This window comes from Halichondria panicea, chromosome 17 (assembly GCF_963675165.1).
Source record: "Halichondria panicea chromosome 17, odHalPani1.1, whole genome shotgun sequence".
NCBI classification, from domain to species: Eukaryota; Metazoa; Porifera; class Demospongiae; order Suberitida; family Halichondriidae; genus Halichondria; species Halichondria panicea.
This window is the reverse complement of record NC_087393.1, coordinates 1617502-1638903: the sequence shown is the minus strand read 5'-3', so window position 1 is coordinate 1638903 and position 21402 is coordinate 1617502. Positions and strand designations below refer to the sequence as shown.

The 21402-nt window shown below is 40.6% G+C and overlaps 3 protein-coding genes across 3 annotated transcripts in view; 2 read left to right on the top strand and 1 right to left on the bottom strand.

The window, feature by feature from the left end:
* Positions 1–32: 32 nt before the first annotated feature.
* On the bottom strand, positions 33–13204 carry LOC135350743 (uncharacterized). The gene is made up of 6 exons (XM_064549579.1): positions 13046–13204; positions 9670–9819; positions 5925–6080; positions 5746–5832; positions 5598–5676; positions 33–862 (listed from the first exon to the last, which is right to left on the bottom strand). Exons 1-6 carry the CDS (start codon positions 13058–13060, stop codon positions 456–458), a joined length of 894 nt encoding a protein of 297 aa, XP_064405649.1. The 5' UTR covers positions 13061–13204; the 3' UTR covers positions 33–455.
* Positions 13205–13263: 59 nt separating this feature from the next.
* On the top strand, positions 13264–18364 carry LOC135350740 (decapping and exoribonuclease protein-like). The gene is made up of 7 exons (XM_064549576.1): positions 13264–13951; positions 14950–15185; positions 15689–15852; positions 16237–16325; positions 16747–16882; positions 17360–17454; positions 17959–18364. Exons 1-7 carry the CDS (start codon positions 13407–13409, stop codon positions 18083–18085), a joined length of 1392 nt encoding a protein of 463 aa, XP_064405646.1. The 5' UTR covers positions 13264–13406; the 3' UTR covers positions 18086–18364.
* A 708-nt stretch (positions 18365–19072) lies between these two features.
* Positions 19073–21402, top strand: part of LOC135350737 (probable serine/threonine-protein kinase kinY) — a 2730-nt gene continuing 400 nt past the window's right edge. The window contains exons 1-2 of the mRNA XM_064549573.1: positions 19073–20377; positions 20711–21402. The exon at positions 20711–21402 is cut by the window's right edge and continues 400 nt beyond it. Of these exons, the coding sequence (XP_064405643.1) occupies positions 19112–20377; positions 20711–21402 (1958 nt within the window). The 5' untranslated portion in view covers positions 19073–19111. The remainder of the gene's footprint in view (positions 20378–20710) is intronic.

The following is a 21402-nucleotide window of genomic DNA, read 5'->3' as shown; positions in this document are numbered from 1 at the left end:
TTACCAGCAATTGTGCATAAAAATTGATCTCAAACTGCTTAAATCTTTAGCTCTAATTCCGGAGTCCTAAACGCTCCTTGAAGCACTTACTTTTTAGTGTAGTAGTTAGTTCTAAGGCTAGTACACACAGTAATATTCGGAAGGAGCCGTCTGCACTACGTAGAGTAAGTTATTAGCTTTTACATGTAAAAAATTAAGCTAGAAAACTATGTTTTATAGAATATCTCACCTTTAGTTGAAGGAACAGCTCCTTCCGAATATTACTGTGTGTACTAGCCTTAGAACTAGCTACTACACTAAAAAGTAAGTGCTTCAAGGAGCGTTTAGGACTCCGGAATTAGAGCTAAAGATTTAAGCAGTTTGAGATCCATTTTTATGCACAATTGCTGGTAAAAAGCGTGGGCGGAGCTTCGTTTTAGCTGAATCAGCAATAATTGAAGGACCCAGTCCTTAATTCACTTGAGTATAAAAACAGTAGGGCAGATTGGGTTTTGAGGATCAGTGCTAAATTGTGCAACTTTTTCTTGAGATTTCTTTCTTTCACGGTTGGTCTTTTTGGAGATCTCATTGCTACATATGGAAACGGATTTGGCAGCATTTTCATTTTTAACTCCTCTCTCTTGTACCTTCCATTCACCTCCATCCACCTGAGCTAGTTCATTGTCGATATCTCGAACAAGTCGAATCGCCGGTTCTCCTTCTAGAGTGCCGGTGCTATTGCGAATCTCGGGAGGTGGTAAATCTAAAATTAAATGCTTGACACCAGTCTTTCCCACTCCAGCTAGTCCGACAATCAACACACTTCTGCTTTTCACAGTCACAAGGCCCTTTTTCATTGCTATGTTGAATTTTTTTGTCAACTCTGTAACGTGACATGTGTAAATAAGGATTAACATTATACAGTGCAATTTATATACATGTACAGAACAATTTTAATTATATAACTCATACCAATCTATGCAATTATGTCTGAAGATTAGATACTATTTCCAATGTGAAAAGTTGCTAGGATTGGCAAACAGCGTGGAAACAATAAATCCAGCAAGAGCAACTCCTATCCGTTGCAACGTATTTCACATGCTTTGCACCACTCGTGTTACATAATTATAGCTGTGCAAATTAAACTTCCAGGTCTTTTTAAATGTGTTCATTGCAACGTTTGTCTGGCCGGAACATTCCTTTTTTGTTCAGTACAGATGACGTTTCAATAATTAACCCTTTCCCCATTGAAGCCGTCATATGACGGCCACTCTAGTGGTCATTTTTGTAAGTACCAGCACATGCGCATTGAGCTGCTCTTTCACGTGGTATCTTTAATATGCTGCCTTGGGGTACGGCCTTGGGGTACGCTTTGTACAGTAATATCGAAAGAAAAGTGACCGTTCGATAATGTTTCAAGATTTTCGTAGTACAACCTCAGTGAGGTTTTAGAGTAGCTAGACAGTGATAATATCAATGCTTATGGCCTTATTGAGTGAGAGGACAGTGACTGGGATCAGATCTAGATAAGAAGCTACCTCAATTTAGAGCCTGAAGGCCTGAGGAAGAACCTTTTGCGATGGACCAACTTCTTGGATCTGGTAGTAGTCTTGATAGCTTCAGTATAACTGTATTTAGGCTAGTTAGTACAGCAGTGGACATCATGAGCCACCATTGAACTTGTAAACCTGTGTGTAGGTGAAGAAACATTTCCCGGAAAAGGGCGTCTGCAGATAACTTTTTGCTCCTGATTGAACCATGTCACCGTGAGAACATTGAGAACACTTATTTAGTGTCTTTAGCCACTTTGTGCCTTCATACAATATTGTTTGTGTACATAATTGAGTATGTTTGTAAACAATCGCTAATTAGTGGGGGTGGTCAGTTGCTAAGTAACGAAGATGGTGTCAAGATACCTCTAAGTCTGCGCTACCTGTAGTTACAAGTCATTTCAATGTATGGTTTATGATATATGAATTTTTTAAGAAATTTGAAAACGGGGAAAGGGTTAACGTCAAGAAGAAAAGACAGATACCGTATAGTGCACAATTTTCGAAGCACTTATATTTCGTGATTGGCCTCTAAAAGCATTTCGTTGCACAATGTTCGTGGAATGACTGCTTACCCGAAGCTACCCCTTTAAATATTTGCACGTTATAGCAGATAGTTTTAATTAAAGAACAATTTTCGTGGACTTAATTTTCGTAGGATTGCTAACCCACGAAATCCGCGAAAATTTCGCGCTATACGGTATGAAGTACATTCTCGTTAATCGGGTCACCTTTGGGACAGTGCAGTTTGGCTAATTTTCGGTTCTGTCTCGAGGATAATGATCGAGTCATTATATGCTCTCTATTTAATTAGATCTGCCAAACCACACCCAAAATATCATATCTGGTCGTAATAAACGTACAAAATTTAAGGCAGTATACAGTAAAGCAAGTGACCCCATTTCAGGGCGAGTTTTGTAGTAATGAGAAGCTAGCAATCCGTAGATGTGTTTGAAGTACAGGTGTTGCAATAAAAGCACCGCGGGTGCTGATGCCTCAGTGGAGTGCCAACGCTACATAACATAAAGCTATACTAATAGCTTTTTATACACATAGATGTCATGATGAACATTTTTGCATCATTTTTCTGCATGCATGCAGGCCAGAATCAGAGCCTGAATCAGGGAAGTGGGTAAATCAATCGATGCCAAAAGTCCAAGTCTAAAATTATAATGGCTGCATCAACAGAGCCTTGCAGCTATCTTCTCACTCTTGCAACTACCAATAGCTTAGCCTCTACACAGGCTCTCCTTTTTCTGTTCTTTATCACATTCATTCAATAAGATAAAACACTGTATCAATAAGATAAAATACGGTATTAATTGGAGGAATAAAGAAAGAAATAGAGGTATAGAGTTAGAAAAAAGAAGAACCTGTATCGGGAAGTCGCATGAGGGTAGAAGAGTGGTAGAAGGATGAAAATGAGCGTGGACATGCAGTGCTAGAGATATTGAACTGCCCACGTAACGTTTTATAACGTAGATATCTATAACTAATAAAACTCAGCAAGCTAGGCTATAGGCTGGACATGGACTTGGAACTGGAAGTTTGCAAGCTGTTTATACAAGCTATAGCTAGCTATACCTAGCTATAGTCTAGATCGTGTGTTAAGTTTACCATACAGAATATATATCTTTTTAATACATTTTTCTTGTGTCTTTCTAAATGCTAGAGTCTAGTATTAGCTTAGTCATCATTATCATCTAGCAGGTAGCTACTGTCACCAGAGCTGGCTACGCTGGTTCCCTGGCTAGACTTGCAGTAGCTTGGTATACCCTTGCATGGGCCTGGCATGCAGTGTGTGTGTACGCGTTTCAACTCTGAATGCGTGGGAGAATACCTTACGTCACGATTGTGGGCTACATATCACCCACGTTCATAAAAATCCTTGTGGATCACGCGATTTTCCAAACCAGGCTTTACTTTTTCTTAACTGTACGCCCATTTCTTTCTTTGCTGCCTCATTTAGTCTATTATTTATGTACCTTCTATTTGGATGAACAATGACAATATAGTAAGGCCTGGAAACGAGGCTACCAATAGCTATAGCGTTCCAGTGCAGAGCTGCCTATACTAAGTAGAGTAGCAACACTCCATGGACAAGTTTTTCTACGCACTCTTCTGAAAGGCTGCAATGGCATTCCAAGTAAAACTAGGCATAACTCTGAGAACCAAGCATTACTTTGCAAATCAACGAATTAAAATCCATGACTAGAAGCATGACTATAGAAGCCTATAGAAACTCTTACTTGAGCTGTAGCAGTCTACACACACACAGACACACACACACACACAGACACACAGACGGACAGATACACACACAAACACACTACCGTATACCTCGCTTGCGTATGCGCACCGAGGCATAATTAGAGCAGGAGGCCTGTGCCTATATAATCATGGTAGATATATATAGCAAGCTACGTTGCCAAGTGCAATATGCAGCATAATGCACTGCTGAAAGTCATAATGCACTAACCACAAAACGCCCCTCTGGCATTAGACAGACAATTAAATTAAATATTGTATGATGAGAAATAACAAGTATCAAAGTAAGTCCAGCCATGCAGGAATGTTCAGCACTGCTGGAGTTTCTTCTTTGCAACCATGCAAGTTTTAAAATTGTCCAAGGCTCATTTTGTGGAAGATTCTGTGTTCCTAGACCTAGTCTAGTCCCCAACTTCGTGATGCATGTCAATTCTGCTTCACCATAGCACTAGAAGCGGCTCTTTTTGCTGGGGGCTTGAGCTGTTTTGCAACAGTGTAGAGGCGAGCTTCTTTGGCTTGGTTGTGATGCCGAGATAGTGGAGGGCTGTTCGAGCAGCTGAGTAGTGGGGTGGGGCTGTTTCTTCGCAGCAGTAGTAAGTAGGGTGGGGCTGTTTCTTTGCAGCAGTAGTGGGGTGGGGCTGTTTTGCAGTGGTTTCAGCGTTGGAACTCCAACAATTTTATGTCAAGCCATTCGTCGGTCATGCCAATCTTATACACTGCATATACTGGCGTCTAGAAGAGAGAAGAGATGGAGCTGTGTCTAGAGTTGTCTTTGTCATCTTTTTGTGCAGTTTATATTGTGTTACTGAGACAGTTTTATGTTGCTATGCCCTCGGGATATAAACACGTGCACTCGGGATGCATGGAATATATTGCTCTCAGCCCTCGTGCTTCAGTGCAATATACCGTATAGCGCGAAATTTTCGAGGGGCTTAATTTTCGCGGATTTCGTGGGTTAGAATTCTACACGAAAATTAAGTCCACAAAAAGTGTTCTTTAATTAGAATTACCTGCTATCGCAAAGATTTAAAGGCGTGGCTTTCGGTAAGCAGTAATTCCGCGAACATTGTGCAACGAAATGGTTTTTAGAGGCCAATCCACGAAATATAAGTGCCTCGAAAATTTCGCGCTATACGGTATTCCATACATCCCTCTTGCCCGTGTTATAACTATATAACATATATTACTTGAGAATGGAGAGTTGAAGAAGACAGTTTTTAGTAGCACTCACCGATCTAATACAGTGTGTCATATACATAGCCACGCACATCTTATAATTATTGTGACGTTGCTGTGCAGTCTGTCATTTAAAGATGGTGAAATTCTCTAGCGGGTACTGAAAAGAAGTTGAGTCTGGCGTGTACAGGTGATTCCGGATCTTTTACTGCTCATCTCTATATAGTTCTTGATACCAATATAATTGTATACTACTGACTAGATAGAGTAGGACACGGTCAAAGCGACATAAATTGTGGGCTTTGCATGGGAAACTGAATTTTCTATCGCGGCTGTGTTTGTTTATTCTGAGTCTGTTCACCTGGATATGCGATAGCGCTGTGTTCGTACCATGGATAGCCAGCCTCAACACAACAATGCCTGCATGTTGACCTATAGATGTACACATGACTTCGACTCAAGGCTGTATAGACTACACTAAACTTCAAATTAACGTCGATCGAGGGTTTGCACTTCAGTATAGTGCTCTAGTTACAACAGTATAGTACAGTCTTAATGTCTGACCACAATGACCATTAATATACTTGCCATTATCAGACAGTATGCATATCTTAGACGACCTACCTTTTTTCTTCTTTTCACATTTCTTAATATTTCTCTGAGCAGTTTTACTCTTCTTATTGGATATGCGTATTCCATTCTTCTATGAATAAAAGAAGAAATGAAAACTCGAGCACATCAAAATAAATAATGTGTCGCTGTTTATACGTACTTGTGACTTCCAATACTTTATTTGTCCAGCTGGTCCAAACCAATGTGCTACAGTCTGATCATGAGTACTTGCTTGATCTGTCAGAGTCTACAATTATGGATTAGGACAATCTCTTTATAATTATCACTAAAAGCTATCGTTAATGTACAGTATAGTATGGTTATGAACGTGATCTGTACCTGACACGCTGCTGTATTGACATTACTTGGATCCACCGTGACAGAGGGGCCCTGTGTTTGGATTTCTATAGTGACATCTGTTGGTTCAGATATCTTATCCTTGTGTGGATTTGTTTCAATTTGCTTATCTTGGACGTCTACCTTGACCTTGATGATCTGGTTGATATGTACGTAATTTAATCAGTGAGGTGTACCTGGTAAGGGTATTGCTAGCTGCTGCTCACACACAGAATGACATGCAGATATTCCCGTATATATCGTATAGCAGGTATATACGTATTTCGAGGGTATAAATGTTCGTGGTTTTTGCGGATTAAGCACGTACCGCAAATTAAAACTCGCATGAATGCATGCATGCTGCAAAAAGGCTGCTATTATAATTTATTTCCATGAAAATTAAAACGGCAAAAACCTTTCTAAAGGTATTTCCGTGAAAATTTATACCCTCGAAATATACCCGCTATAATTATACGGTAATTATAGCAGTCTTTCCCTCACACAGAAAAAGGACAGGGCGCCTGCCGTCCTGTAAATAAGCTTATTGACTTTGGGGACCTGTACAAGAGTCTTGCGTGTACAGTGTTTAATAAGCTATAATTGAGAAGGTCCTGTGCATGCTGTACATATTCTCGGAAGTACAATGGAACCTCCATGATTGAAGAGTTAAAAGGATTGGAAACAAAGGTACCCTCGAGTTATATCCGCACTACGCTGCTGGTTTAATCGAGGTCATCACAACAATACCTATTTCTACACACAATGCATAATAAACTACACGTGGCTCACAGACTAGGCCTGTTATAAATTGCTGAAAGAGATGCATGATGTCTCGAGAAAACACAACTGTTTTATTTTGAGGGAGTTACCTGGCAAAATAGCATCGTTCATATAGGGTGTAACGCAATAGTTTTCGAGGCTCCGTTGCAGATTCAATCTAAAAGCATCACGTGCACCACTCTGTTGCCAATCCCTCTAACTCTTTAATCTATGATATAACGGACACCATTGGGGAACAGCCTTTTGGCGAGGTGGTGGTTGCCAACCACTGTATGCTCTATGAGTCAATTCTGATGCATATGAATCTTGGAGTTTTGCTAACTGCTTCTTTAGCTTATATATACACGCTTTGAAAAGGCTGTATATAGAGACGAGCTATAGCTAAATTTTCACAGTTGTGCTATCTCAGATCATTTTCTCTAATTCTATAGGTGTGGCTGTTCATTCTGGGAGGTAGCTCAGAGGGGACTAGAAAGCTCCTGTTACATGGAGTAGAGAGGTGGTATATAGTATTTTCACTGAAGTGAGCTCCATAAAATTAATATGGTATATGCATTCTTGACAGCTGTATTCATCCTGGGACTCTACTTGGGGAATCCAAGCAAGATTATACACTATAAATTATAGCTGCTATGCATCAAGGATATTGGAGATTGTATATAGACGAGGATTATGTATATAACGGGATATTTTTCGTATGGTGGAAATTATCGTATTTTACATATTTAGAGCATTATAATCTGAAACTAAGAGAATGCAGATATACCGGTATAGCAGTGTTTCTCGCACAAAAAAGGACAGGGCTCCCCGCATGCGCAAGCGAGGTATCGGTAGTGTGTTTGTGTGTGTATCGACTGCTATACAGTTGCTCAAGGATAAATGTAAGAGCTTCTATAGCAGGTAATTTTCGTGGGGTAAAAAATTCATTCAACTCGAAAACGGTGGTTTTAGTTGAGTAAAAATTTAGTTTAGTCTCATTGCCTGCACTGCATTCATACGTTTCGGTAAGCCATGCCTACGTTAAAATTTCGTGGAGGTCAGCTTTCCCACCAAAATAACGAATATTTTACCCCACGAAAATTACCCGCTATACGGTAGGCTTTTAGCCACATTTTTTTGGATTTCAAATTGTGAATTTCGCAAAATAATGCCGAGATATACGGTAGTGTGTGTGTGTGTGTGTAGAGTGCTAAATGAAGTGAAAGTAAAGTTTCTATATTAGTACAACCAGTAGGTTGTACATAGGATTGACAGTGCAGTATAGTGTTTGTTTTCAATTATTGCATAAATTTTGACTCGTGTTTAGACTGCTCTATTTCTGCAGGGAAAAGCCACATCAAGAAACTAACTGGATAGATAGCTTAGTTAGCCTTTTTATAAATGTGTGATATTATAGTCTATGAATTTCTCATGCATTATACTATTGATATTTGAACTAGAGCACTAAAGTGCAAACCCTCGGCTGGTGACATGATTATAAAGAAACCAGAAGAGTGATATTATTGCAGTGCATATAGTGATGTTGTTATCATGTATGACTTGTAACGGATTGGAGTTATGCACTCGCCGATTTTCTTGTTTCTTCGCTTTTTCGCGCTTTTCTTTTCCTGGCAATCCTAGCATGCAATGTTCACATTGCAAATGTTTTTTAGTTTTGATACTATATAGGCTCTATAGTCACGTTTTCTTGGATTGCAATTTGTGGAATGTAAAATAATGCTTCGTTTTTGGGTAGTTTTGCTTACTTTGAAGGCTGTTGGAGACTCTTAAAACTTTTGCATAGCAAAATCTGTTGATATACAACTTAGCTATTCTACTTAGTAGTTATAGCTAGAACGCTAGCTGCAAGAGTGAGAAAAGAGCTGCAAAGCCACTTGCTTTCAGCATCCTTTTTAGCAATAATCAAGTCAATCATTTCCCACTTTTTTCTGCCTGATTCCCTGCGCATGCATGTAATTTACAGTGGCGTAGCCAGGATTTTGGGAAGGGCAGGGCTCAAATCAGTTGAGCAGGGCCAGAGCATAACACATATTGGGTCATCACTTTTCCTCAGCAGTCAGCATGTGCATTAGATGGCCCTGCCCACATTTCCATTCAATGACATAATTCTAGTAACTATGCATGCAGTACAGTGAAGAATACATAGACAGATCGCGGTGATTCAAGCTGAGTTGGAGTTGATAAAGCACAAAGGGGGGGGGGCTCTAGCCCCTCAGCCCCCCCTCTGCCTACACCACTGATTTACTGTACATAATAATAGTCTGCTATAGTAACTAGTACTGTAATTGCTATAAAGCTTTGGAGTCTCCACCGAGGCATCAGCCAGCACCGGCGGTGCTTTCATTGGGAAAATACTGGGCTGCTGTACATATTCTCAGAAGTATAAAGTGCTAAATCTACAATAGTGGTGCCAATCCTATAGTTAAAGCCTACTGGATTCATACATGCATTATGCCAAATAACGGCAAGCATTACATCAATCATATAGTCTGGCCATTTTGCTATAACTTTACACTGGAGGGAACACTGAGGTATAGGGTATATATAGGCTGCCTGCATGCATGGGGACGGGTGAACTTATAAGCAAATACTATATTATTGTGGACGTACACAATACAGCTATAGTACTCACAATGGTGTCACACCATTAATATAGCATGGCATGCATGATCATAGTTTATTTAGCAAAGAATCAACATAGTATATTTTCACTTTAGTGAGCTCCATAAAATAATATGCATGCATTGTTGTATCATGCATGGGACTCTACCTGGGAAATCTATAGCTGCCCATGATTACACTGCTAGCTATATGCATGTCAATCGAGGATATTGGAGACCATTGTATGCAGCTAACAGGAATACAATTTTGCATGCTTTTGTATATAATTATACTGCGAAATATTATGTGCTGTATTTCCGTGTGAACGTACAAATTATATGGTTATATAAACGTGATCTGTATATACCTGACATGCTGCTGTATTGACATCACTTGGATCCACCGTGACAGAGGGGCCCTGTGTTTCTTTATTGACATTTGTTGGTACAGATATCTCGTACTTGTGTGGATTTGTTTCGTCAATTTGCTGATCGTGGACGTCTACCGTGACTGTGATCTGGTTGATTGAACAATTTTTACGTAAATGCCAAGTATATATATAAGTGATAAAAAGCGTGCCCAGAAATGGCTAATTGCTGCTGCCATCACATACGGAATACCAGCATAGTGTTTCCTTCACACTGAAAATTAAGGACAGGGCTCCCTGTCCTGTAAATGTGCTTATTAAATTTGGGGATCTGTATACAAGTCTAAAGTATTTGATAAACTAGGGAAATCCTGGGCTCTGTATACATGCATGCAGTCATATATAATTATTCTCGGAAGTAATATAATTATATTGAATTGTGCATGCATGAATGCCAAATAATGCTTAAATTTGCATCTACATAATCTATCTGCTATAGTCTGTCATGGCCACTTTATTTGAAATTTCAAGTACACTATAGCTGGGGTTCGGGGAGAACACAATGCGGTACGGTAGGTTTGGGACAGGCATTCTAGGCCGTAATATACAGTTATTGTGCATGCATGGACACAATTATAGCTAATTAAGCACTCTGCACGGGTATAGTGCATGCATGTCATACCATTAACATAGCATGGCATGATCATAGTTTATTTAGCAAAGAATCAACATAGTAGTTTCACTCTACAAGTATAGTGAGCCTAATAAATAAGGTATATGCATTCTTGCAGTTGTGTCATGGGACTGACTTCACATGGGAAATCCAAGCATGCATGCATGATTACACTAACTGCTATGCATGATATTGGAGATAGTAACAGCTAGGAATACATGATAGTTACAGTATAATTATATATATATATCGATAGCGGGTTATTTTTGTACGGTGGAAATATTCAGATGTTACGTATTTATGAAAAAAATTAATTAGTAGGCGCAATAATAGGTTCTATGTCACTATTTTGAGCTGTACACATAATATACTATTTTGTTGCCTTGTAACCATTTGCTGCATTATAGAAACCATACCCACAGGAATTCCAAGGCACCACAAATAGTTAAGAAAGTATTATGTGTATAAGTACTTACACTAAGGACCAGCTCAAAATGCCAGCCGTTCCTGAAAATTCTGTGATGCCAAGGCAGTTATTATCTTAAAACACATAACTGTACTGTATTACGATCTATTGACTAATATGCAGTTGAACCTTCGTAAAATGGACAGCATTGGTGAAGAGCCTTTTGGGCATTTTAGCTGAGAGGTGGTTTTAGTTGAGAGGTTTCGATTGCTATGCATCCACATGCATGTATGCTCTACGAGTCAATCCTGCTACACTGGGTGAACTTTGCTAACTGCGTCTCTAGCTCGTGACAAGCTTTAAAAAGCTCTATAAGGACGAGTTTACAGCTACGTTTTCACGATTGTGCAAAATAATGCTATCTCAGCATTAACATTTTCTGCTGATTTCTATGAGAGGCGAATAAGTGCCAAAATGATGTTTAGTTGGTGGCGGCGGTGTTTAATACAGTGACGGCGGCTTACCTTCGAGGTGGTGTTGTGGCGGCGGCTTAGCTAGTTGGGCAGAGTCCAACCAACGCTTCGCTCATGGTTGGGTATCAGTACACGTAGCAGTTTTGTTCCAACTGCAAGAAATTTGCAGCCCAATCAGATTGCTGCGTTCAAGTGGGAAACCTTACAGCTCAATTTAGCTGACAAGGCGAGCTGGGACACTGTATTTCTCTGGAGAATGCAGAAACAGCTCCTGCTGGATATCTAGGCTACTAGAAAAGAAGCATAGTCTATCTTAGCATCTATGAATGAAGCTTGAACAGTAGTATATTTGTATTAATTAATTAAAAGGACTTGTCTTTGTTTTAAGTTTTGTTGTGCTATCAATAAGATTAGATCATTAGTTTCGACAAAACCTGTGTTATGTATGCCTTCTTTGGTCTTCGAAAAGCTTCTCCAGAAGCCTTGGGGTAGTCTTATAGCTGGCTGTACCTCTCCTTGTGCTAGATGTCTAACTATTATGAAAAAGTTTATTTCTACCTGTACTAAATCTTGTATTACAGGCTACAGTATTCTTCTACTTTCTCTAAGAGTCTGAGGTCATTCTTGAATTCCAAAACAACTATATAGCTAGATCCAGTCAGCTAGAATAGCCATCCAAATAGTTAATTGATTTCTTTATATCCCACCCCTGAGCCATGCGGTTGTCAGCCACTTAAGATTAAACAATATTCATACTCTGTCTCAAGTACCAAAACTGCTACGTGTACTCAGTGGCGTAGGAAGCACGGGTGCTCAGGGTGCTGGAGCACCCCCTTATCTCAAGCTACCTTACCTACTTGCTCCATGAAGTTCAGAGCAGCTAGCTAGAAGTCCAGCTGCTATTAGTTACTAAGCTAGCTATACTAGTACAAAGGTCAGCTAGATGAACCACATCGTAGATATCTCTTATAAAGAGCAAGCACATTGCGAATCTGCAACAAGCGCAAGTCTCCTCTCATTTTTGACATTAATGGTAGCCATGAACAGCTACTAAAGAGGGTAGCTAGACTATAGATCAAGTGTAATTGGATCCTAAAATAGACATGCTGTAGTTAAAACGTTCGTTTTCTTCACTGCGAAGATTGAAACGTTCCTCCGAAGTACAATGACACATGCAATGCAATCTTTTTTATTGTATATTCATACCCACTTAACAGATTCTATAGATTTAAAGTATATAGCATAAAAATTTTGATACTGATAATTTTATACCAAATTTGCTCAGAATTAATCTCCGGGAATGTAGAGTGCCAAAATTTTCCTGGGGCAAGCCCCCGGACCCCCAGATTTGTAAAGCACCCCCTTACAAAAACATCTTCCTACTCCTCTGGTACTGATACCCAACCCAGAGCGCAGCGTTGGTTGGACTCCGCCCAACTACGGCTTAGCCTCGAATATGTTACTGTGGCCGTGAATAAGTCACGGTGGTCAAATTTATACTAGACCAGGAAGTTGCTGGCTCTAGTACTAATTAACCTTAATAATCAGGCTGCTCGAGCTCATGGTCTCAAGGCTAAGCACAGCCAGATAGCCTCCAATGATCTTCCAACCTCATCTTATTCACGACCGCATATTCGAGACTAAGAGCCTCCGCCACACTTCAAAGCTAAGCCATCATCACAACTAAACACCGTCGCCTCCAATATAAATACACATTTTGGCACTATTCACCCCTCATAGATTTTTGAGTTTGCATTTAATATTGTATTACCAGTGCAGTGCAGTCCATGCAAACATGTAACCAGATCAACTAGATCTACTCACCTTAGAGGAGCTCATGCCTGAAAATTAAATCTGACGCTAAGATATCAAGTCGAGACTGTGCAGTTGTACTTGTGTGTTTGCTGCTAGCTCTGCAAAACTGATTCAATGCAGCATAGATACAGTAATTTATAGTTGAATGCAGCAACCACAATTAGAAAAGCAAAAAAATGGGCGTGGCTCAACTCTAAACAACTTGCTGCCCTTTAATTGGAAAACAAGGTCTCCTATCTACAATCAAAGCTCTATCATAGATCCCCATACAGCTAAGTACACTGTATATACAGTACAGTGCGGCCCTTCCATTTAGAAAGCTGAAGATACGTGCTATAAAGCTCTTATATCAACTGCGTTTTTCCACTGAATGCTGGCTATGGATCACAACACAAAATTCGACCTCCTCCCCCCCTCTACAAAGAGACCAAGACCAAACGTTCAAGATCCCTCTAACTCAACCAGACTAGTCCCACCCTCTAAGCCACCCTTTCCCTCAAGTGGATCTATAACTAAAGACAAGGCAGAGTTCCCTGTCACAAGTTTGGATGATTTCTACAAGAATTGCCCAACTTATCGCCTCCCTGTAGAGGTGGGTGCTTTCAGTCTAGACGAGGAAGGAAAAACTCAACTGGACCGCTCACAGCTACGCTACTACGTCCTCCCCGCCCACCCCACAAGACCAAACTTTGACCTCAATATCGGATTCACCCAATTTTCCTCCACAAGCAAAAATGTGCCATCAAATAAACTCAACCCCATTCTAAGATGGATCAGTTCCTATGGCGACTGTTTCAGGCCCCAGCAACCACTATCCCCTACAGAAGGCCCTAAAAGACAGAATTCATTGGGTAATGGTATTTTGGGCAAGAATGGAGAAGAAGCAGAAGCATCTCCTGTGTCCCCTAAAGACAGGTAAGTGTCTGTACAGTACCACCTATGTTGATGTGTCTGTATAGTGCCACCTTAATACTCTGTATGTTGAAGTGTGTATGTTATGCACTAATGGTATGTACACCCATGGGTCAGTGAAAACTATTACACAATGTATTTTTTGTTGAGGACAAGCACACTGTCCTTATTTAAGGCATGCAGTATCCCTTCTCCTTTATTAGAGGTTGCACTGCATTGTAAGGCTGGCCTAGTAACACTCAGTATTGATTGAACGCTACTTGCGGTTGGATTGTGATCCATTTGTAGCTCTCACTTTACTAATGTCTCTCCCTATAATGAGCGATGTAATGGTTATTCCCTGACCTACCACTTCCATGTGTGGAGAGATCATCGGCTGCAGACTATAGTTTAAGAATCCCCTCTCTTATCTAAGCTTTCACATTGTCATCACCTTTGTAACAGTTTGACTCAAAGCTACACATGTAGATGCATGTATGTAGACCATACTAAAAGTTTGCATGGTCACTGGTATTTGAGGAATGGCTTCACTCCTCTATACAAGTCGAGTATAATAGCAGCACTTTATGATTATGCTATTACGACTGCACTGGAATTTGCACAGTAAAGCTATGAGTGCGTATCAATAGTAATTGCACGTTGTCAAGCTGTAATTGGTTGTCAAGCTACAAATTACTTTGCATGAGGGTTGTGTTCGAATAATGCCGCCGCAATAAGTGCAACGAAAACTGTTTAGCAATCAATAGTAAGTTACTAGTACAATAAAGACTCATAAAAATGTAAATATCACTCGGCTTTGCCTCGTGCACTTAGAGGACCTGCCATTGCTTGTTACTCGCTACTAATCTTATATGCACTCTTAATCACCTATGCTATTATAAGCACATCTTGTCTCTTTCCTCATAATAATTATTCAGGGACTTGTATGCATACGCTATAGACCAATTAGAAGTACATAATATATACGTCATAATGTTAATAGACTTTATCTTTCCTCTAAGGCCTGACGACCTGCTCACCAACTTTGTCACATGGAGGGGAATGATCACCAAGATGATGGTGAGCCCGTACAACAAAACAGAGCCATGGCAATTTGCCGCTACACGTCACCGAGGGACTATCTACCTGAGTGAGGTGGAAACTGAGGAGGCAAAAGAAGCGTCAGCCAAACAAACTCCACGGATGGAGCTGATGTGTTATTGGGGACTCAAGTTCGAGGACTACCTCACCAATAAAGGTAAACAAGATTTTCTTAGCTCATCACAGTTCTTTCAACTCAACATTAATTAAAAGGGTTTGGGTTGGTTTGATAAATGTTACACAAGAATAGAGATACTTGGAAGTAGAGGCCGCTCTTATAAAACCGGTTACTCAAATAATAGCCTCTCTTCAGTGCAATAGAAGCCGCTCTCAAGTAATAGCCTCAGTAAACTTTGACCCTATCATCTCCGCACGTGCAGCCATGATACTTTGTATCTACGGTAGCCGCTAGAAACGCTTCTTGTGGCGGAGATCAAGTTTGTGCAAGTAAATGATGCAACCTAAATTTAGGGTAGAGTGAATCTGTTGGGGTGCGAGTAATAAACGCCTCTCTCAAATAGTGGTCTCTCTAGCTGTACCCTCCTTTGCCAGCAAAATGAAACATTCATTATCGGCGGCCTCTGATCACGCAAATCTGTAATTGTTTACAGGTGCAGTCTATTTCAGTAGTCAATTGTCTATTAATTTCCACCACCACAGATCCTCCCCCTCCTATGAAGCCGTCTCCGTTGCCTAGTAACCCGTCCACGCCAGTAACAAAGCCTGGAACGATCAATCCCAACCGTGGCTACTGCACTGTCGTGAGGACACGTATGAACACTCACTCCCTCGTCATGGCCGCTGAGGTGGATGCCGCCGATCATGTGAGCAGGGGGCTCTAATTTATGTAGCCCCATTTGTGTATGTACATGCACATGTAGCTCGTACAGTGTAGAGTACTTGTCAGAGAAAATTGGGGGGTGTGGTATAGTATTGGACTTTGAACTAAAGTACTGTACGTGTACACTGTATATGTACTTGAATGTGAATCCCCTAATATCTCACTCTACTAACATTACACACTAACTTAGCAATGAGTCCACAGATACCAGAGTGGGTTAGCAGACTTAAGAGATTGAATTATAATAAACAGTCCATATTTTAGCTGTACATGTATGTACTGTACTGCACACTGTACTGTTATCATCTTCCCCCTCCCCTCCCCCCTTCCTCCCCCTCATCCCTCTCCCCCCCTCCTCCCCTTGCAGCAATCCATAGATAAGATCCCTCGCAACTACATTGAATTCAAGACCAGTCGAGTCATCCTCACTGATAGAAACAAATCCTCCTTCAAGAGGTCAGTTCAGTACACCTGGAACTGCTTTCATGAGCTTACATTTCCAGTAGTGTGTTTGTTCTCCTTCCAATTTGCGTGGTAGATACTTTAATTAAGTCCCTAGCCTCGACTCCGGGCCTGGAATCGAGGCTAGTAAGTTCAACAATGTAGAGGAGCTTCACATTATACTATGATATCGGTACCTCGATTTGCTTATACACATAGATTGATAGTTGAAAAGTGATAATGATTGCATGTAGTTAATAATTTTGATGTATGAGGAGTAGCATTTGACGTTTATTGATGCCCTCATCATCCCTGAACCCACATATGATCCTCGGGATACCCACCAGGAAAAACTGGGCCCACCACTAATTATTTTGATGTACATGTATGGCTATAATTATGTAATATTTGACATGCATGTACTCCCCCCGTACAGGCACAAGCTGATGAAGTGGTGGGCCCAGTCTTTCCTGGTGGGTATCCCGAGGATCATATGTGGGTTCAGGGACGATGAGGGCATCGTACGCTCCATGCAGACCTTCAGGACATCTGAGATTCCCAGGGAGACTCAGGTAGGGAGGGGGGTGCTACAGGGAGACTTGCGAGTAAAGGGCACTGTGGGAGAAATTAAAATATGTCCTTTCTTTTTCACCATTATATTTATATTTTGTGTAAGTAAAAAGACGCACTGTCCTTGTAAGTGCATTCATTTTTAATTGTCACTTTTTCTGAGGGTCCTAGGCCTACTGCACGTAAAACGGGGCAGCAAGATGGTGAAAGGCAAGTTGTTTTTTTTTATTGTGTTATGTACGTAGCTTAGAAGTAAGTGATATATGGATATGGATTTTAAGAGTTGAAGTACATGCACATGCACAGCTACTCATTGCCATGCTTGCTACCTACTTTCATCCTTGTAATGAGTTTTGCTCAAGAAAGCTGTGCTGGATTGAATGCTTGTGTGTAGAATATAGTTACATGTATATAGATGTGTATGGCTTGCAGCTAATGTTCAGTACTCACACACACGCGCGCACACACATCCTGTACAGAATGACCTGACAATGTGGCAACCTGCTGTGTGTATGAACTTCCTAGACGAGCTGCTCACCTGGATCAGAAAGACTGTTACCATCGATGACCCCAGGTATGCCTATGCACTGCCTTAGGGAATCTTGAGAAGGTGCTGTAAAAACCACTCATCACCCTACAGGTCTCCCTGTTCATAGAATACAGTCACCCTACAGGTCTCCCTGTTTATACATTTTACCGTATAGTGGGTGTCAAAACTTTCGTATGAACTACCCAATTCAATATTTCGTATTCTAAATATTCATACAGCTCAGAATAGTGCTGTAGGTTCTATTGGCAGAACAGTTTTAATATTCGGATGATGCTCTGCAATGCACGTAAAATTGCACCAGCAAAAATAACCCGCTATACGGTATCTATCTCCACTTTGACCTATAACTATATAAAGGAATAGTTACTGTGTGCAGCGTAATACACATGCATGACTAGTTTTTAAAGTAGCTGAACTGTTTTCGATCTTTGTATAATTTTGACTGTGCTTTCGGCATGACGTACTTCACGTACAATACCTTGTATCTTTACTCCCCCTCCCACACGCACACAACACACACACACACAGTGTGGTGTACCTAGTTGAGTGGAGAGCACCCTACACCTCCGTCACGGCCACCAAGTGTCCTCCCGATAGTGAGCACGTCTTCCTACCGAGATGGTACCTCGACAAACAACCACCTCCCGAGGACTAGTACTAAAAACTTCGATCCTTTGAACATCTCATTCCATGCTGTTTTTTATGCCATGATTCTAACCTGACGCTGCTGACTTATCTTTTCTGTTTCTGTTCTGTCCTCAGGCTGAATACATGACTACACTTCATTCCATGTTTATTGGCACTTTCCCAACTATAACTCCATTGTACTCATTTTCTCACTGATGTTGTTCTTATTGTGTTTGTTCTCACTAGCTTACTTTGACTGAGATTATAATTGTTGCAAGAAATAATTAATTACATGCAGTAACAAAAAGATATCTTTTTGTCATAGTCTATACATGCATGTAGTCTAGCCTCCGGGCTAGAAGGGAAAATAATTAATATTATGCTTGATTAAATCAAGCATAATTAATTATACTGTGAAAATCACGTCCTTGGATGAATGAAGATGAATAAAATGTCTTGCATGAGAACAAAATGTCACGAATGAAAACATAAAGTCGAGGGTGCATGCATGTAGTTTGTAGACGAGTTCATCGAAAATTCTGCCGAGTTGTGTTATTGGTTGATCATGATATTGGTATGGTTCAGTGTGATCCTGCAGCACTATATATATACTTCTCCTTCAGTTGTTGGAACTTGATACTCTAATGGTATATAGGGTTATATATACATTCATTTGCTGCAACTATAGCCTAAGGGTATCCGATGATTCTCTGTAAATAATGCAGATTATATAGTTGGGGCATACCAAACTGTTTAGTTAAATTTCAGTCGCATTGTCCATGACATAGTTTTTTACCCCTTGTATTCCTTACCCTCTATCATGATGATCATGAAATGCTAGCAAAGAAGCTGAGTAGAAGAGTAATGCGAGTTAAAAACGAATTTAGTGCGCTGCACCTAAATGCCAATCATAAAGCAGCTAAATCGCAATGCAGTTCACAAGCTTAACAACAGATAATAATTAGAATGTGGCTAAATAACTTCCTGCTAACAATGAGAGTCAGACATTATGTCATTATTATAATTAATGTCATAGAACAAAAGGAGATCAATCATGGCTACTTTCTCTGAAGCTATAGAACACCCACTTAAAAAATATGAGCTACCAGGCGCAACTATTGGCAAGGAAATAGCAGGTGGCGCGTATGGGGTGGTCTACGAGCTGATTTGGAATGGAATGCGGTTTGCTGGAAAGAAGATTCGAGACTATTTGAAGCCTAGTGTCTACACCAAAAAACTGACGGAAGAGTGCGAAAAGCTGATGAAAATGCGTCACCCTTGCATAGTACAGTTCATTGGAGTACACAGACCAGTTGGTAGTGATTCTCTTACTATTGTAATGGAGTATCTGCCGACTACACTATCAGCTGCCATACAGCAGTACAAGTCATTGCCAGAAGAAATATCATTCAGTATTTTGGAAAATGTTGCACTTGGAATTTGTTTCTTGCACAGTCAGAATATAATCCATCGTGATCTGTCTGCCAATAATGTTCTTTTAGACGACAATATGAATGCAAAATTATGTGATCTTGGAGTTGCAAAGATGCTAGATATTGAAAACACTCAAGATCGCATGACCCAAGTGCCGGGAACAGCGGTTTTCATGCCGCCAGAATCAAGAACAGAAAGTTCCCTTTATGGCACAGACCTAGATATATTTTCTTTTGGTGTTCTTATGGTACACATCTTCTACGGAGATTGGCCGGAAACGAATTACGATTACCCAAGCGATACTCAATCAAAAATTGACCCAAAGTGGAGCAAATATACTGAAAAGATCAAGTCTGAGAATCCTGCAGTTGAGGACATGGTGATAAAATGTCTTAGCAAGCCGTCGAGTAGACCAGATGCAGTACAGGTCTTAGAGCTAATCAGAGATGAAAAAGCAAATGTTCCAATATATCATGGCAGTCGAATGAGAATGATTGAACAAAGAAAAGACTTGGAACATAGACTTTGCCGAATCAAAAACGATCGCACGAAAGATTGTGAGATTAGACGATTGACGACACAGATAGAGGACATCACTCGGGGGAAAGAAGAGCAAGAGACAAAAAGTGAGAGGCTGATACAAAATGTTCAAGAGCTGGAGACGTCAGTTGATATCAGATCTAACGAGATTCAAATCAAGAACGAACTGATAGCACAAAAAGAAAGAGAGATCGAGGTAGAAAGAAAGAAAACAGAGCAGATAAAGCAGACACTAGACCAGACAGAGTCTAATTTAAAGAGAATTGCACAACAAGCAGAGGATCGAAAGGACCAAGCTGAGCGTGAGAGAAATATAGCGTGGCAACAGCTGAGTGCAGGGCACGAGGTGAGTATGTTTGTACAACTATAGTTAATTATGGTTAGCCCTTATCAAAGTGAAAGGTCATTTGAAAACCCCATATCCTGTGTGGTCAATGCTGGTCACCAGCACATGGTCAATCAGATGTACAGTACACAGTGCACATGTATATGTACGTACATGGTACCCCATGCATATAGCAGATAATTGTCGTGAAGTACATGTAAAAAAAATCAGTTTACCTCGAACGGGGTGATTTTCATGAGGTCAGCTTACCCACAAAAATTAACCGATGTAAGGTACACAAATTTAATGTCAATGAACACAATAATTATTTACACAGTTACATTTAAATTACAGTTTCATTTGCTCCACGCACAATCCATGCTGACTTGGGAGCCCGTGCCACAAGGAGCAAGTACAACAATGACAGCACCACAATACATTATAATCGGGTCAAAGCTCTACTTTGGAGGTGGGAACACAGATCATACCAATCAAGCTGAACAAAAAGCAATATTTGAACTCGACACGAGCGTTACTAGCAGCGATTCCTCCATTAGAAAAGTCGATCCAGATTGTCCATTGATACATTTTGGGCTGGGAAATATCTGTGGAAAACTGGCGGTCATTGGAGGCCGAAATCACGAAGACAAAACGTTGTCGAACAAAACGTACGTTCTTGAAAATAATCTCAGCGGCACCGCAAAATGGAGTGAAAACGAGATCCCTAACTTGTCCGTCCCTCGTGCAAGAGTGTGTGCCATCAGCCAATCAGAGGATGAGAGCAGTACTTGTATAGCGGCTTGTGGAGGAAGGGTTCTTGATGAGTCTACCGACCAAGAAATAAGCAGCAGTCTCGTTGAAGTATATCGTAAAGGCAGCCAGGATTGGGTGGAGGTTAAATCATTGCCCGCAGCTAGAGCAGCTCTAAGAGTAACTTGCTTACACGGTAAGGCATACTTGCTTGGTGGTTGGAACGATATGAGGAGCAAGAGTGAAGACGACTGTTTCAGCATCGTCACAGATAACCTGTTTGAAGAAAATACTGG

Excerpts from the sequence above, each read along its gene's own strand:
- LOC135350740 (XM_064549576.1), top strand. The coding sequence starts at position 13,407 with ATGCTGGCTATGGATCACAACACAAAATTCGACCTCCTCCCCCCCTCT. Across the intron at positions 13,952-14,949 it reads CCTGTGTCCCCTAAAGACAG|GCCTGACGACCTGCTCACCA; the intron begins GTAAGTGTCTGT and ends CTTTCCTCTAAG. Across the intron at positions 15,186-15,688 it reads GGACTACCTCACCAATAAAG|ATCCTCCCCCTCCTATGAAG; the intron begins GTAAACAAGATT and ends CCACCACCACAG.
- LOC135350743 (XM_064549579.1), bottom strand. Across the intron at positions 6,081-9,669 it reads TCAATACAGCAGCATGTCAG|ATCATCAAGGTCAAGGTAGA; the intron begins GTATATACAGAT and ends CATATCAACCAG. Across the intron at positions 863-5,597 it reads ATGTGAAAAGAAGAAAAAAG|AGTTGACAAAAAAATTCAAC; the intron begins GTAGGTCGTCTA and ends GTCACGTTACAG.